Source organism: Cervus canadensis, chromosome 1, assembly GCF_019320065.1.
Source record: "Cervus canadensis isolate Bull #8, Minnesota chromosome 1, ASM1932006v1, whole genome shotgun sequence".
In the NCBI taxonomy this organism is placed as follows: domain Eukaryota; kingdom Metazoa; phylum Chordata; class Mammalia; order Artiodactyla; family Cervidae; genus Cervus; species Cervus canadensis.
Window position 1 is genome coordinate 124686637 of NC_057386.1, and position 14788 is coordinate 124701424.

Consider the following 14788-nt stretch of genomic DNA (forward strand, 5'->3'; position numbering starts at 1 on the left):
ATCAGGCACTTCATCTACATATTGCATTTAGTCCTCACAACAATCCTATGAGAGCAACCTTCAGTTCACAGAGAAGGCCAGTTATATACTCAAGGTCACCTCTCCAGCAGTTCAAAGAGATTTGAACTCAGGTTGACTAGTAAACCACACCGCCCCAGCCAGCCAGGACTTTACAGTCCTGGGTAGGCCCAGTAATGCAAATAACTGAATAAAGACATGAAGGACATTTTGCTACCTGGAGAGAAAATATTAAACAAATGAATTTTAATAGATAATACTGCTTACATTATAAACCCATGAACAGAAAGATAGGGGTGTAAAATTTCTATCAAACACCTGAACATTTCAGGAAGAAAAGATGCCATCAATTTATTTTATGGACTATTTCTGTTATACTAAATTCACCCAGTCTTTTTTAGCATACATGAATGATCATATAACTTTAATCAGTGTATACACATTATTTTGGGGCTCCACTTTCTTACTTCACATGATTTAATATACCTGTTTAAAAGTATCCATTTAGTTCACATAGCGATTTTTAACAGCCATGTAATATTACATAAAATAGAAAGACTGTATCTTTTTTGTTTTGTTTTTGTACTTTTTAATTTTTTTGTGGCACTGCCCGCCTTGTGGGATCTTCATTCCCCAAGCAGGAATTGGACCCCGGCCACCGCAGTGAAAGCACTCAGTCCTAACCACTGCAGACTACAGCTTACTTAACCATTTCCCTGTTGTGGGGCACTTGGGATGCTTCCAGTGTGTGACTGATTTGAAAAATGCTGCTATAACCATCTTTGCACAAATTGCTTGTTACAATCTCTGGGACTATTTTGAGCAAGGGCATTTGTGGGAAGCAGATGAAGGAAAAGTCCTTAGAATTTTCACTTCTCATTGGGAGCTGCTATTTCTGTAGAATAGGGTCTTGGCATCCTGCAATGCATAAGTAAAGTAACACCACTACCAGTAGCTGGATGATTTGGGGAGAGTCTTTTCACCTCTCTGCACCTTGGTCTCTTGCTACTGCAAGTGTGGTCCTTGGACCAGTAGTATTGGCTGGGAGCTTATAGAATTACAGAATCTTGGGTCCTTCCTAGAGCCTACTGAGTCAGAATTTGCATTTTAAGAAGAGCTCCAGAAGGTGGTTCATAAGCACACTGAAAAGTTGGAGAAACCATACTTAACGTATCAAATAGGGATAATAAAAGTCCTTCCTCATCAGGTCATTGTGAGGACTTAATGTGTTAATACACATACATATAGTGCATAGAACTCCGAGCACATAGTGAGTGCTATGTGTGTGCTACTTATTTTCTGGGGCTGTGCCATGAGGATTATAGGATCCTAGTTTCCCGACCAGGGATTGAACTTGAGCCTTCAGCAGTGAAAGCACAGAGCCCTAACCACTGGACTGCCAGGGAATTCCTTCTGTTTTGCTACTTTTGACTCTTCCCAGCTAACTGAGCAAATTCTCCGGTGGGTAGGTCTCTAAGTAGAGGGCCTTAAAATGAACAAATAGAAGATATTTCCCCCTGGTGATCTGGGGAAGAAGTGGGGAGGATACTCTTACAACACATGTTTTCATCTATCATGCTCAAAGTTCCTAACAAGAGGCAGATCCAGCGTCAGGAAGCTGATGAGTGAGTCTGACAGCTCTTTGGGAAGAAACCGGGACAGGGGATTGGGGGTGGGTGGGAGGGTGGTGATGGTGGGGGCAGCCAGGTAAGATCTGATATTCTGGTACCTAAGCGGCTACACTGATGGAGGTGAACAGCCTGCGCCATCTACAGAAGGGCTTGTGAATAATCACCAGGAGTCCTGACCCTATGGAGAACAGTTCCTAAGATTTGCAGCCTGACACCTGGCCAGCTACTGGAGAAGGTGTACTTGCCCAACTCTACCTGGAGCGGGGGGAGGAGGCAGGGCCAACCTCTTCCACCCAGAACTGAATGACTGCAAGCATAGGTAAAGTGGGATCTTCTTCCAAAATCCTCTGCTTGTTGTCATTGTTCTGTTGCTCAGTCTTGTCCAACTCTGTGATCCCATGGACTACAGCATGCCAGGCTTCCCTGTCCTTCACTATCTCCCAGAGTTTTCTCAAACTCATATCCGTTGAGTTGATGATGCCATCCAACCGTCTCATCCCCTGTTGTCCCCTTCTCCTCGTGCTTGGTGACATTTAATTCATCCTTCAAGGCCCCAGGCTTCCTTTTTTGAGTCTACTAACCCCAATTAAATAAACTGTTTTGTTTTTTCTTTCACCATGTGCATGATTTATACAGGTTTGCAAGCTTCATGACATTTTATATCAGAAGTCTCAAACTCAACAGTCTCCAGTCCACATGAAATAAACTGGGGCAGTACAATTGAGCATGGTGGGGACTGTGGTGACTGGCAAGCCCTTTGTGAAGGGGACATCTGTTCCTCTGTTCCAGCCCATGGCCAAGTATAAACATGAGTCCAGTGTACCCAGAGCCTTCCGCTTTAAAAAAATTCTTTTAGTTGGAGGATAATTGCTTTAAAATATGTTGGTTTCTGCTGTACAACAACATGAATCAGCCATAAGTACACATACGTCCCTTCCCTCTTCAACCTCCCTCCCACCCACCCCTCCATTTTTTTCTTTTTTCATGTGGACTGTTTTTAAAGTCTTTATTGAATTTGTTATAATATTACTTTTATGTTCTGTGTTTTTGGCCATGAGGCATGTGGGCCCTTAATCCAAGGAGGCTGGTGTCCTCGTCAGAGGAGAGGACACACAGAGACAAGCATGCAGGCAAGGAGAACCATGTAACAACAGAACGCAGAGGCTGGAGGGGTGAAGCTGCAAGCCAAGGAATGCTGAGGTTGGTGACCACCACCATAAGCTATGAAGAAGCAAGATTCCAAGGAGTGTGAATTTGTTGTCTCCTTCATTTCTCACGTCTAGCCTCCAGAACCATGAGATAACACATTTCTGTTGTTTAAGTCACCCAGTTTGTGGTATTTAACCCAGTCTGTAGTTAGGGCAGCCCTAGGAAACCAATACAGGTGTCATTTGAACTAAGTAGAGAATGATGAGAAAAAGGAAACCAAGTGAAGAGTTACAGGGAAGAATATTTCATGCAAAAGCAGGAACTAAAAAACAGCGGCTGAAGAGGGGTGAGATAAGAGATATGCCTGGAAAGCTAGGCAGGGATAGAGCTTGTAGGACCAGGCGGGAGAGGGGATTCAATTAGCAATGAGGTGGTTGAGTCATTTGAATGACAGAAACAGCTGTCAAGCGAGTCACCCAGAGCCTTAGAGGGCAGGATCTAGGATGTATTAGTTGCAATAAATAATGACAATATGAGATGACAGGGCCCTCTCTGCGCTTCCCCGCCCTGACCGGCGACCTTGCTGGATGGTCAATGTCAGTTCTAGCATTTCAGGCCGTGGCTGGCTTCGGCTCCGTTAAGGCAACGCTCCCTCCCCGCAAACTCCTTCCTCCCCCCGACCCCAGACACCCCAAATACACACAATCTAGGTAAAATAAGCTCTACAAATGCGGTTTGCGGACAACTTCCCCATCCCAGCTAGGCATGAGAGATTCCGTAAGGGCCGAAGCATTTCTAAAGGGACACAGAGAGACCCAGCCAAGTCCCGCAAAGGTACAACAATTCCCCTCGCGGGCGCTTGGCGCGCGGGGGCGGGACCGGGGAGGTGCGTGCGCATGCGCAGGGGGCTGCCTCCAGGCGAGGGGGTGGGGCGGGCGCCGGGGCCAGGGCTGTGACGTCAGGTGCGCGCGTGGCTCGGGCTGCGCAGGAACAGCTGGTGCCTGGGAAGGCGGCCGGCCGGCGGACACGCGTGGGGTGCGGGCGGCTTGCCGCGCCACGCTGCGGGAGCAGCCGCCGCCGCCTCGCACCACTGCACCATGTCCGGCCAGCTGGAGCGTTGCGAGCGCGAGTGGCACGAGCTGGAGGGAGAATTTCAGGAACTGCAGGTAGGACCGGGCCACCTGGCCCCGAAACTCTGCTGCCTGAAGTGCCGGGTATTCCCTTTCCTGCTTCCCCCAGCCCCGGCCGCGGGAACCATCAAGGCCCAGAGGTTGCCCCGGGCCAGGCCCTGCGGCGGAGGTGGGGCGCGGATTGCCGGTGGTCTGCGTGGGCCAGCCCCCTCCCATCTTCCAGGACTTCAGTTTTTCAGCTACTTGGGGCGCCGGGTGGAAGCCCCCCCATCCCCCCCCCGCCCTCTCACCGGCTCTTTGCCGCGCGCGCTTCCTTCGCTGCAGAAAGTTGATCTGTGACCTCTGAGGGGAAGTTCCAGGCATGTCCATGTGGGGGAGGCCGGAGGGACCAGGTATGTTCTGGGACTCAAAAGAGAAAGCCCAGCGCCTACCTTCTCAGGGGTCTCCCCTAACCCCACCGCCGCCCACCGGGTTTTGGCGGCTCCACTCCCCCTTTGCTGTGGCGGGTCAGCCCTCTCCTCTGACGCTCCATTTTGGGAGATGTGCTTGGGAGTCATTCACCTTGAACACGCAGGCTTTGCTTAGGGGTTAGAGACCCCTGACCTCAGCCTTTGGGGCTCCTGTGTCCCGTCTCTGACGTTGCTGCAGGCCGAGTTTGGCGTCGTGGATGACATCTGTCACTTCTGACAGCTGGGTTGCCTCCCAGTGATATAGAGGCTGCTCCCAGCCCTCACCCTTGGCCCAGAGCCTTATGCTGGGTGGGGTGAGGTCGGGTGTAAGAGAGGCCCCTTGAAAGAACAGCATTGGCATTGCTGCTGCAGGGTCCCTGGCAGGAGGAGTTGTTCCTGATAGGAGGTTCACAGAGGCCTCAGCTGCCTATCCTGATGACTAGAGAGGTCTCTGGAAATCTTGGGGTTGGCTAAAAGAGATGCCTGGATCTTTTTATGGGAGATGGGGCTGTTCCCTCCCAGGCTACCGGACTGTGTTTGTTTTTCCCCAGAGTTGGGCTCTGTTTGCCTGAAATGACATGGAACACCCCCAGCCCACTTCTGCCTAGTCTCAGCAGGGAGCAGTGACATTTTGCTTGTCCATGAAGCTCTTGTCTGCAGTTTGGTTAGCCTCTTACTGTGTCCAGAGTAGGGGAGGGAGGGGAGATGCGGAAGGGTGTCTGTGATGGGCCTTTCCAGAGCCATCTAGAGGGAAGATGGGTCATAGGTCCGGAAGCATAGAGAAGGGGTGCTGGGGAGACCAGGCAGGGAGAGGGGTGCTGTTTTAGGTGTGAGCAGAGAGTAAGGTACCAGAACTGGTTCCCAGGGGACCCTTCTGGCTCTCCTGCCGTGGAGAAGAGTCAGCTACTTCTTTTTTTTTTCTCAGTATTTATCTTTATTTTGGCTGTGCCAAGTCTTAATTGCAGCACTCAGGATCTTCAGTCTTCATTGCAGTATGTGGGGGATCTTTAGTTGTGGCTCGTGGGATCTAGTTCCCCAATCAGGGACTGAACCCAGGCCCCCTGCCTTGGGAGCGAGGAGTCTTAACCCTTGGACCACCAGGGAAGTCCCCACTCAGCTGCTTCTCACCGCTTTGTCCTGCTGGGCTCTCAGTTATGTCCAACTGTGGAGCCATGGAGGGTGTTAGGGTCGGGCGTGAGAGAAGAGTTTTGCTGTGTGGAGCTTTTGTTGTTCATAATTCCTTTCCTTGACCCTGCTTTCAGCTAGAAGGAAGAGTCTTAACTCTTCAGAGCTACACAATTAATGCAATTAACAGCAATTAGATAGCTAGTCTTGGCAGGCAGAGGTTGCAAAGGAGACGTTTGATTTGTTGTTATGTTCTTACTTGGTGTCTCTGGGGCTCAAGTGTGTGGGGGACAGAGAGGAATTGGAAATGAATCCTGGATTGTGTTCCCTGGTACACAGCAAGGGTTGTAGAAGAACTGACTGGGTAGAAACCGTGATGTCCCTTGCTCAGGTCTTCAGCATTGGGGCAAGTGGAATGGACTAGGTCCGACTTCTTATCCCTCCCCTCACCCCCCATAATACGCGTGAGAACTCCGAACTCCTGAGGTGAACATCTCTGGAAATAGGCATGTAATAAGTAGAGTGTACTTTGTCGTTGTGTGTGTGTTGGGTGAACTTTCAAATATGAGACATTTGTCGGGGAGCAAGGAGGTCACAACAGGTATACAGGGTGGGGGCTCGGTGCTGACTGGAACTAAAAAGGTTAATGATAGGAAGGGTCTTTTTCTCCCATCAGAAAACCCCAGTCTATCTTACTTCACCTATATCTGCTTCAGAATCTGGGATTTGTGGGTTTTATGTTCGTATCTCTCTGATTGTCTTTCTTGGGATGATGTAGAATATCTCTGTGTTTTACCTCTACTTCCCTTTTGCCAGTGGAAGGAGGAAAGAGGAAATCTAATTTCAGACCCAATAGGATTTGAAAGATTTCTGGAATCCCCCCCACAACCCCTAAAATGTCAAAATCTCTGGCACTTTCTAGGGGAAAGGATCTTTGTTCTTTTGTCTGTGATTTACATCTGCCAGGGCCTCCCTGGACTCAGGGGCAAGGCTGAGTTGCTATGAGGACTTTGGTTTTGGCTGGTTGGGGTTTCGGGTGTGCTGGCTGATTGAGCATTAGTCTGAGACTGGCGCATGTTTGGCCCTGTGGCCTGTGGTGTGACCGCAGAAGGTCACTTACAGACATGGTGGCAGGTGATTTAATGAGCCTTTCTTGTCTTACCTCTCTGGAAACCTGACCTCATCCCTCTGCACCCAGGAAGGGGGTAGCCCGAAGAGGCCTTTCCCTTACCCTGACCTCTCGGAAATGCAGGGGCCTGGCAGGACATTACAGAGATTTTTGGTTTTTATTACCAATGAAACGGGCATTCCTTTGGCTGCTGTGTATAGAATAGGCATGAGGGGGACAGGCTGGAAGCAGGAAGATCAATATTATTTAATTAAAACCCTCTGAAATAGAGCCTGTTATACCCATCTTACAGAGTGAAAAATAAACCCCGAAGTATAAGTACTAGAGTCAGGATTCAAATCCAGGCAGGTGAACATCAACGTCTTACTCTTCAAAAAATTTTTTTATTTATTTAGGCCATGCACAGGATCGTAGTTCCCACACTAGGTATTGAACTGGTGCCCCCTGCATTGGGAGTGTGGAGTCTTAACCACTGGACTGCCGGGGAAGTCCCCAGAGTCTGAACTCTTAACCACTGCTCAAGGCAGGTCTGTGCCCTAGGTACTTTTGTTTCTCTCACATCTTGCCTTACTTTCTAGGCCTCTTTTCCCCTAGAAGTGGGTTGTGTGGAAAGAACTATAGACAAGGGAGTCAGAATTCTTGGGTTCAGGACTGAATTCTGCTGCTGTCTAGCATCTGACCTTTAGCAAGCTGCTTCTCTGAACTTGAGTTTCTTTATCTACCAAACAAAGGCTGACAGTAATAGCAGCAACAATAAGAACTAACTGTATGATACTTGGATTATTCCATTTAATCTAAACAACAACCTGGCTTTATAGATGAGACTGAGGCTGAGAGATGTTATGTAATTTGAAATTCATGGAGCCAGAATTTGACCCCAGGCCCGCTGTTTCCATCAGGTATTTTTTGGGTTGAGCTCCAAAAGTATCCTGAGACCCTTGGCTTTAGAAGGAAACTTTTGGACTTGTGGGGACTAATTTTGTTTCTCTGGTGCTTTAACATGAAGCATTAGTAAGGGTTCTTAGTTGTAAGTGGCAGAAATCCAATTCAACCAGTTTTAAGCCAAAAAAATCAAAATAGTTTATTGGCTCATGTATTGGGAAATCCAGTGGCAAATGGCTTCAGGCAGGGCTGGATCCAGGTTCTCCAATGATGTTTACATGTGCATGTGTGTCTGTGTCCTCTGTGTCAGCTTCGTTCTCAACAGTCTCTCCCATGTTGTGGCAAAGATGAGCTTTGACAGCCCCAGGCTGACATCTACCAGCTGAGCAAACCTCAGAAAGGAACATCTTTCCCCTGTAATTCTAGCTGGAGTCCCAGGGCTGACTCTCATTGGCCCTACCTGGGTCATGTGATTATCCCATAACCAGATCCTGAGTCACTGATTGGCTGGCTGGGTCTTGGTTAACATGTCTCCTCTGTTGCCCAGGGCTGGGATGACTGCTGCTCAAACCACATGAAATAACAGTGGGAGAGGGGTGGTCCCATGAAGGAAAAATCAAAGTACTGGTAGTTAAAAAAAAACAAAAACAGAGAAGGATGCCAGACAGCTATCTTTTTAGGAGTAATATTGTGGAAACAGTCTATATCTGTGTTTCACCAACTGTGTTAAGTCACCTCCAAGGAGCTGCAGCAAGCTCACAGGGGCACTATGGGATAATTTAAATTTTCAAGAGAAAGACAATGACATCTGTCACGCGCCACTTAAACTGCTAATGGAGTAGTTCACAGCTACACATTAGATTATGCTACATTCTTTTTAATGATGTCATATCTTTGTGAAGTTGGGTTTTTGGTGCTGATTATAAACAAGTACTATGTGAAAATCAATTTAGAACAAGAAATGAGGGTGACAGTGTCCAGTCTATTCCTAAGGTTTGAGAATTTGTGCAGAGCCTGACAGGCATCAGTTGAGTTCAGTTTAGTCGCTCAGTCGTGTCCGACTCTGACAGGCATACACGTCCATATATAATTTTGGTTACTTCAAAATGAAATAAAAATACCCTTGTCAATTTCTGCATATTCTCTTTTCTCCAAGAGGCTACGGAGTTGTTAGGACATAGATACTTTTCAATTATTTGGCTTCCTTAGTGGCTCAGAGGGTGCAGATTCTGCCTGCAATGTGGGAGACCCAGGTTCGATCCCTAGGTCGGGAAGATCCCCTGGAGAAGGAAATGGCAACCCACTCCAGTATTCTTGCCTGGAGAATCCCCATGGGCAGAGGAGCCTGGCAGGCTACAGTCCATGGGGTCACAAAGAGTTGGACACGACCGAATGACTTCACTTTCACTTCTTCTTCCAATTATTTGGCCTAAGGACCCTGTGAAAGAGACACTAAGGGTGTGGTAAACCAACAAAGTTAGGGAACCTTTGTTTTATATCTTCATTGTGGTGGTGGTTACACAACTGTATATATTTGCCTAATAATGAAATTCATTAAATTGTACACCTGAAAATTGGTGAATTGGTATGTAAATTATGCCTATAAAACTGATTTAAAAATACCAGCATATAGCCTAGTACATATATCTCATGCCCTATCTCTTTCACAATTGAGGAAACTAAGAAGTGGCAGATTGTACCCGTGAAGTCAGTCTGAGTCTCAAGCCTAATCACTTAATTTTTATGTCACCTGCCTCCCAAATGCCTGACATGCTTGCCTATACCTCCACCTACTGTTCTTATAACAGACATTACTAATTGATCCTGGCACATGACTCAGAATCTTTCCCAGTGTAGAACTGATACAGTTTAGGTGAAGTCAACTTGTCATCTTTGTAGTGTTTCCACTGGCAGTGAGTCTTAGTTCAGTATACTCAGCATTCAGAAATCTTTGTTTGAAGTCAGTTCCTTAGAAACAGAACTGTATAAATGCAATCTCTTGAAAACTTAGCACCAGCCCCAACTATCAGCCACCACGTTTTTGTGGTGGCCATGACTCTTCGGCAATCTACTGGGCTGTCCACCAGCTTGCAGTGCTCCTAGGCCAGAGCCCTGTCTGAAAATGGCACATGATTCCATTCTGGCAATTTTTTTTTTTTTTTTTTTTGGCCATGCCATATGGGAGCTTAGTTCCCTGACCAAGTATTAAACCCATTCCCATTGTAGTGACAGTACAGAGCCTTAACCACTGGACCACCAGGGAAGTCTCATTGACATCAATTCTTGCAATAAATATTGACTCAGGTTTTGTGACTCGGTCAAGTTATGTTAAGAGGGCATCTCCAGATGTGTCACAGCCGTGCTGGGACCTGGAATCATTAACCTCATCTTCCCACTGGGGCAGAGTTTGTGGCCTCAGAGGACAGGAGAGGTGGCAGATCTCCAAATCCTTCAACGGAAACTCAACTGTTTGTGTCTCCTGTACATGGCATAAAAGGAATGGCAATCAGATATGTGGAAAAGGAGCTATGGGCATCCCAGCTAACGGGGCCAATGTTAGTGTGTGTCTGTCTCTCTCTGTCTCTGATCTATCATATATTTTTATAAGTAATACATAGCCACATAGTTAAAAAGTCAAATAGGAAATGTGTATAAGCATTCTGTAACAGCTAAAATCTGGAAACCTAACTGTCCATCAAGATGGATAATTCCACTGAACATCCGTAGAGTGTGGTATGAAGATCAGAATGAATAAACTAAAACCATATGTATCAACATGGGTAAATGTTTTAAAGAGAAAAGCAACATTGAGTGAAAAGTTGCTAAGCGGGTATATATAGTATGACATGTATAATAAAGTTTAAAGCATTCAAAACAACACTTATGTTCTGCTTACTGATACATGTCTATACAGTACAAATTCAGACTTTTGCAAGGGAGTGATATGGGTCAGATTCAGTAGAATGGAGATTTGGGCAGGGCCCTAGCAAGAAGCAAATGACTCTTCCTGATGGATCTCTCTGAAAAGAGTTTAAGGACGAGGCTATTTACAGAGGTGTGGCGGTTTAAAGGGGTTTCCCTGGTGGCTCAGATAGTGAAGAATCTGCCTGCAATGCGACAGACCCAGGTTCAATGCCTGAGACAGAAAGATCCCCTAGAAAAGGGAATGGCTTCCCACTCCAGTATTCTTGCCTGGAGAATTCCATGGACAGAGGAGGCTGGCGGGCTACAGTCCATGTGGTTGCCAAGAGTTGGACACAACAAGGCCCCTGGAGTTGGGACCATCTTAATACTTAAGGGACAGAGGGAAGGGGCAGTCACTGGAGCTTGTTGCAGGGTAAGGAGAGCTGCAGGATTGGAGCTGTAGCATCAAAAGCCTAGTAAAGTGAGGAGGAGGCAGGGGAACCAATACTCCAGTCTGCCTCTCCTCCCGCCCCCAGTCTTCTGTCCTGGCATCCCCCATTGGCTAAGTAGGAGGCAGGGCAAGGGAGCCCAGGAGATGCAGTCCGTAGGGGTCAACCTCTCCAGGGCACAGAAGAAGACAGGATTGATCTGCGGTGGGCTTGGGGGTGGAAATAACCAGCCTAGGGGTTCCTCTCACTGGGGGCAGAGGATGGGAATGCTATGTAGGAAGAATACGTAGGGGCTTTCAACAATTTGTGCACTATTAGTTCTTAAACTGAGAGTGAGAAATGTGGGTATTAATGTTGTTTATTTTCTATTAAGGATTTTCTGTCTTTTTCAATATGCCTGAAATATTTCATAATCAAATGAGCAGGAGACCAAAAAGCTACCCAACAGTACCAAAAGGCTTATTCATAAAAATAGGCTCAGTGGGACTTCCCTGAGGTCCAGTGATTAAGACTCAGCGCTTCCACTGCAGGGGGCACGGGTTCAACATCTGGTTGGGGAACTAAGATTCCACATACCGAGAGGTGTAGCTAAAAAAAAAAAAACCAAAAAAAAAAAAAAGACTCAGTCATTTATGTGATTATGACCATGCAAATTTCGTTTACTGAAGAACCGAGCAGTATACAGTGCTTGTACTTTCTCTTGGGGATTTTTATTACATTTATATAGTCAGCATTTGATTGTTTCCTGGCAGTGTTTGCCTTGTAACTATCCTTCCCCACCCCCCACCCCAAAGCTCTATCTTTAGGTATTTTATCAAGTCAGTCTCTCTTTCCTTTGCTTGGTCTTGAGCTAGACAGCTGGGGGTTGGGACTTGCTCTGAGCAGCAGAACAGAGTCCTTTCTTTGCCAGCTGCCTGTCTGCTCGGGTGCCCCCAGCACTCCGGGTTATTTTGGGAGGTAGCAACTTGCAGTGGGAGTCAGTCATCTGCTCTGTAAGCTGGTGCTCCCTGCATTGGGTGCATACACCTGACTCCCCAGGTTTTGGTGAGTGTGCTCCTTTGCTTCAGTCCACTGCTGCCAAGTTTATTTACTTTAAATTATATTTCTTATTTATTTATTTGTCTGCGCTGAGTCTTACTTGCAGCATGCAGGGTCTTTCCGTTGTAGCATATGGTATCTAATTCCCCGACCAGGGATTGAACCCTGGGCCCCTTGCATTGGGAGTGCAGAGTCTTAGCCACTAGACCACCAGGAAAGTCCCACTGCTGCCAAGTTTAGAAATAAAAATAGTGGTTTGGTATTTTGGCATTTTCTTTGAAAGTTGGCAAATGTACATGTACCATATGACCCAGCAGTTTCATTCCTAGGTATCTAACCAAAAGAAGTTGAAATATATATCTACTACCAAGACTTGTGCACGAATGTGCATGACAGCCTTATTCGTAATCGCCAAAGACTGGAAATAACCTAAATATCCAACAACTGGTAGATGAATAAACAAAATACGGTATAAATGCTGAGGTACAATAAAAAAGTGGATACATGCTGCAACAGAAATACATCTCAAAAACACTATTCTATGTGAAAGAACCAGACACAAAACTGCATATTATGTGATTCCATTGATATGAAATACCCAGAAAAGACAAATCTATAGGGTCAGAAGGTGGGTTAGTGGTTGCCAGGAGCGGGGAGGAAGGAAGAGTGGGGAGTGAGTGTGGATAAACACTAGAGACCTTATTGGGTGATGGAAAGTTCTGAAACTGGACGTGGTAATAGTTGCACAACTTGATAAATGTATGAAAATCACTTAATTGTACACTTAAAATGAGAATTTTATGACATGTAAGTTATACCCGAATAAAATTGTTAAAAAATAATGGTTTAGGTTCTTGCTTTGGTAGAAAAACACCCAGTTTGGTTGTTCAGAGATACGCATTTTAAAGTGCCTGTTTAGTTACTGGCTTGATGAAGGATTTATCCATCAAGCTCTTAAGTTTTTGGCACCTTTACGATGACAGTGTCCAGGGCAAGAGCTTGGTAATGAGTCCAAGATTTATGGCTTCTCTTCTTACCTGGTGTGGTTAACTTTTCCCAGAAGGGAGGCTCTGTTCTTTGGCATATTAACCTAGATTCTGACCCCTGCCTTGTTTTTAAATTAGCTAATTAATTTTGACTGTACTGGGTCTTAGTTGTGGCATGTGGGATATTGTCTTCCTTTCTGCACGTGGGATCTGTAGTTGTGCATGCAAACTTTTAATTGCAGCAAATGGGGTCTAGTTCCCTGCCTGGGGATCGAACCTGGACCCCCTGCATTGGAAGTGCAAAGTCTTAGTCAGTGGACCACCAGGGAAGTCCCTGACACTGGCCTCTTAAATGGAGACACTCAACCCAAATTGGCAAAGCCAAACAGAATAAAACGGCGTTTGTTCACTTACATTAATTAGGACCTCAAAGGTGTGCCCCCTTCAGATATAAGCTGATCCAGGAGCTTAAATGAAACCATCAGGGCTCAGTTTACCCCTCCATCCTGTTTTCCTCACAGTTGGGTTCATTCCCAGGCAGCTACTGGCAGCCCCATTAGCTCTGGGCTCATATCCTGCTACCTTCAAAATGAGTGGCAAAAAAAGTTTCTTTTTTCCCCCTTTTTTCCAGCAGTTCTGATAGAAAGCCCCACAGCTGAGTGTGGCTGGTTTTGAGTGCTCGTCCCTGAATCAACCAGCTGGGTCAAGAGGGTGATGTTCTGATTGGCCAGGCCTGGGTCATTTGCCCTGGAACCTGGGGCAAGGTCCACTCTGTTCCTAGCCAGATCTCACTGTCAGGGAGGGAGGATCTCCAAAGAAATTGCAGGGAATTAACCAGAAAGGGAATAGCTGCCGAGCTGGCAAAAACAACAGAAGGCTTCCATCTGGCGACTAGTTGCGTTCAAGACCATAGGGGCTGGTTGGTTGAAAGGCAGGATTGGCTTGCCTCTGTGTGGCTCACTCCTGGAAAAAGCATCTCAAAGCACACGTCCAGTTGAGGGTTTTCTGGAGATAGCCTCACGAGTGGAGGGCAGGGTCTCTGAGGGAAGACAGGAATTGTGTTCCTCACCCCCCACCCCCGCCCTCTCCCAGAAACACCGCAAAGACAGTCCCATCAAGAGACAGCTGTCATGAAATGGTTCAGCCTCTCTGGAAAATGATATGGCAGTTCTTTAAAAAAAATTAAGCCGTGTGATTAATTACCATATGATCCAGAAATTCTGCTTCTGAATACACACACACACACACACACACACACACATATCCCAAAGAATTAAAAGCAGGGACTCGAACAAATATTTGTACATCCATGTTCATAGTAACATTATTCACAACATCCAAAAGATGGAAGCAGCCCAGGTGTGCATCGACAGATGGGTGGATAAAATGTGGTATATATCAGCTGTGACTGCCTCTCACCTGCTTCTGCCTTCATCCCTTTCAGTCTATTTCAGTGAGCAGCAGGACAGAGTCTTAAAATAAATCAGATTCCCCTCAAAACTCCTCATCTTATTTAGCCCTGCTCCCCGACCTGACCCTCAGTTTAGTGATGATCTGATGCCTTCTGCTCTGATCGCCTTCCTGCCCACTCCGCTTCGGCCACACTGACCTCCCCACTGTTCTCTGCAAGCACCAGGCAGGCTCTCACCACAGGACCTTTGGACTTGCTGTTCCCTCCGCCTGGAATGCTCTCCCCCCACCACCTGTGTGCTGCTCACCCTTTCTTCTTTTCTTGAGTTTGTTTTTCAGACACTGACTTCTCAGTGAAGCCTTCCTTGATTTTCCTTTAAAAATGGACACACACGCATTCCGGTCCCCCCTGCTCCTTTTCTTACTCCTTTTGTTCTCTCACCAGAATGACTAACCGTCCTGGTTTGCCTGGAACTGAGAGCTTTCCT

General features: G+C 46.6%; 1 protein-coding gene across 1 annotated transcript in view; it reads left to right on the forward strand.

Moving 5' to 3' along the window:
• Positions 1-3739: 3739 nt before the first annotated feature.
• Positions 3740-14788, forward strand: part of TMEM120B (transmembrane protein 120B) — a 44238-nt gene continuing 33189 nt past the window's right edge. The window contains exon 1 of the mRNA XM_043441354.1: positions 3740-3964. Coding sequence (XP_043297289.1) covers positions 3896-3964 — 69 coding nt within the window. The 5' untranslated portion in view covers positions 3740-3895. The remainder of the gene's footprint in view (positions 3965-14788) is intronic.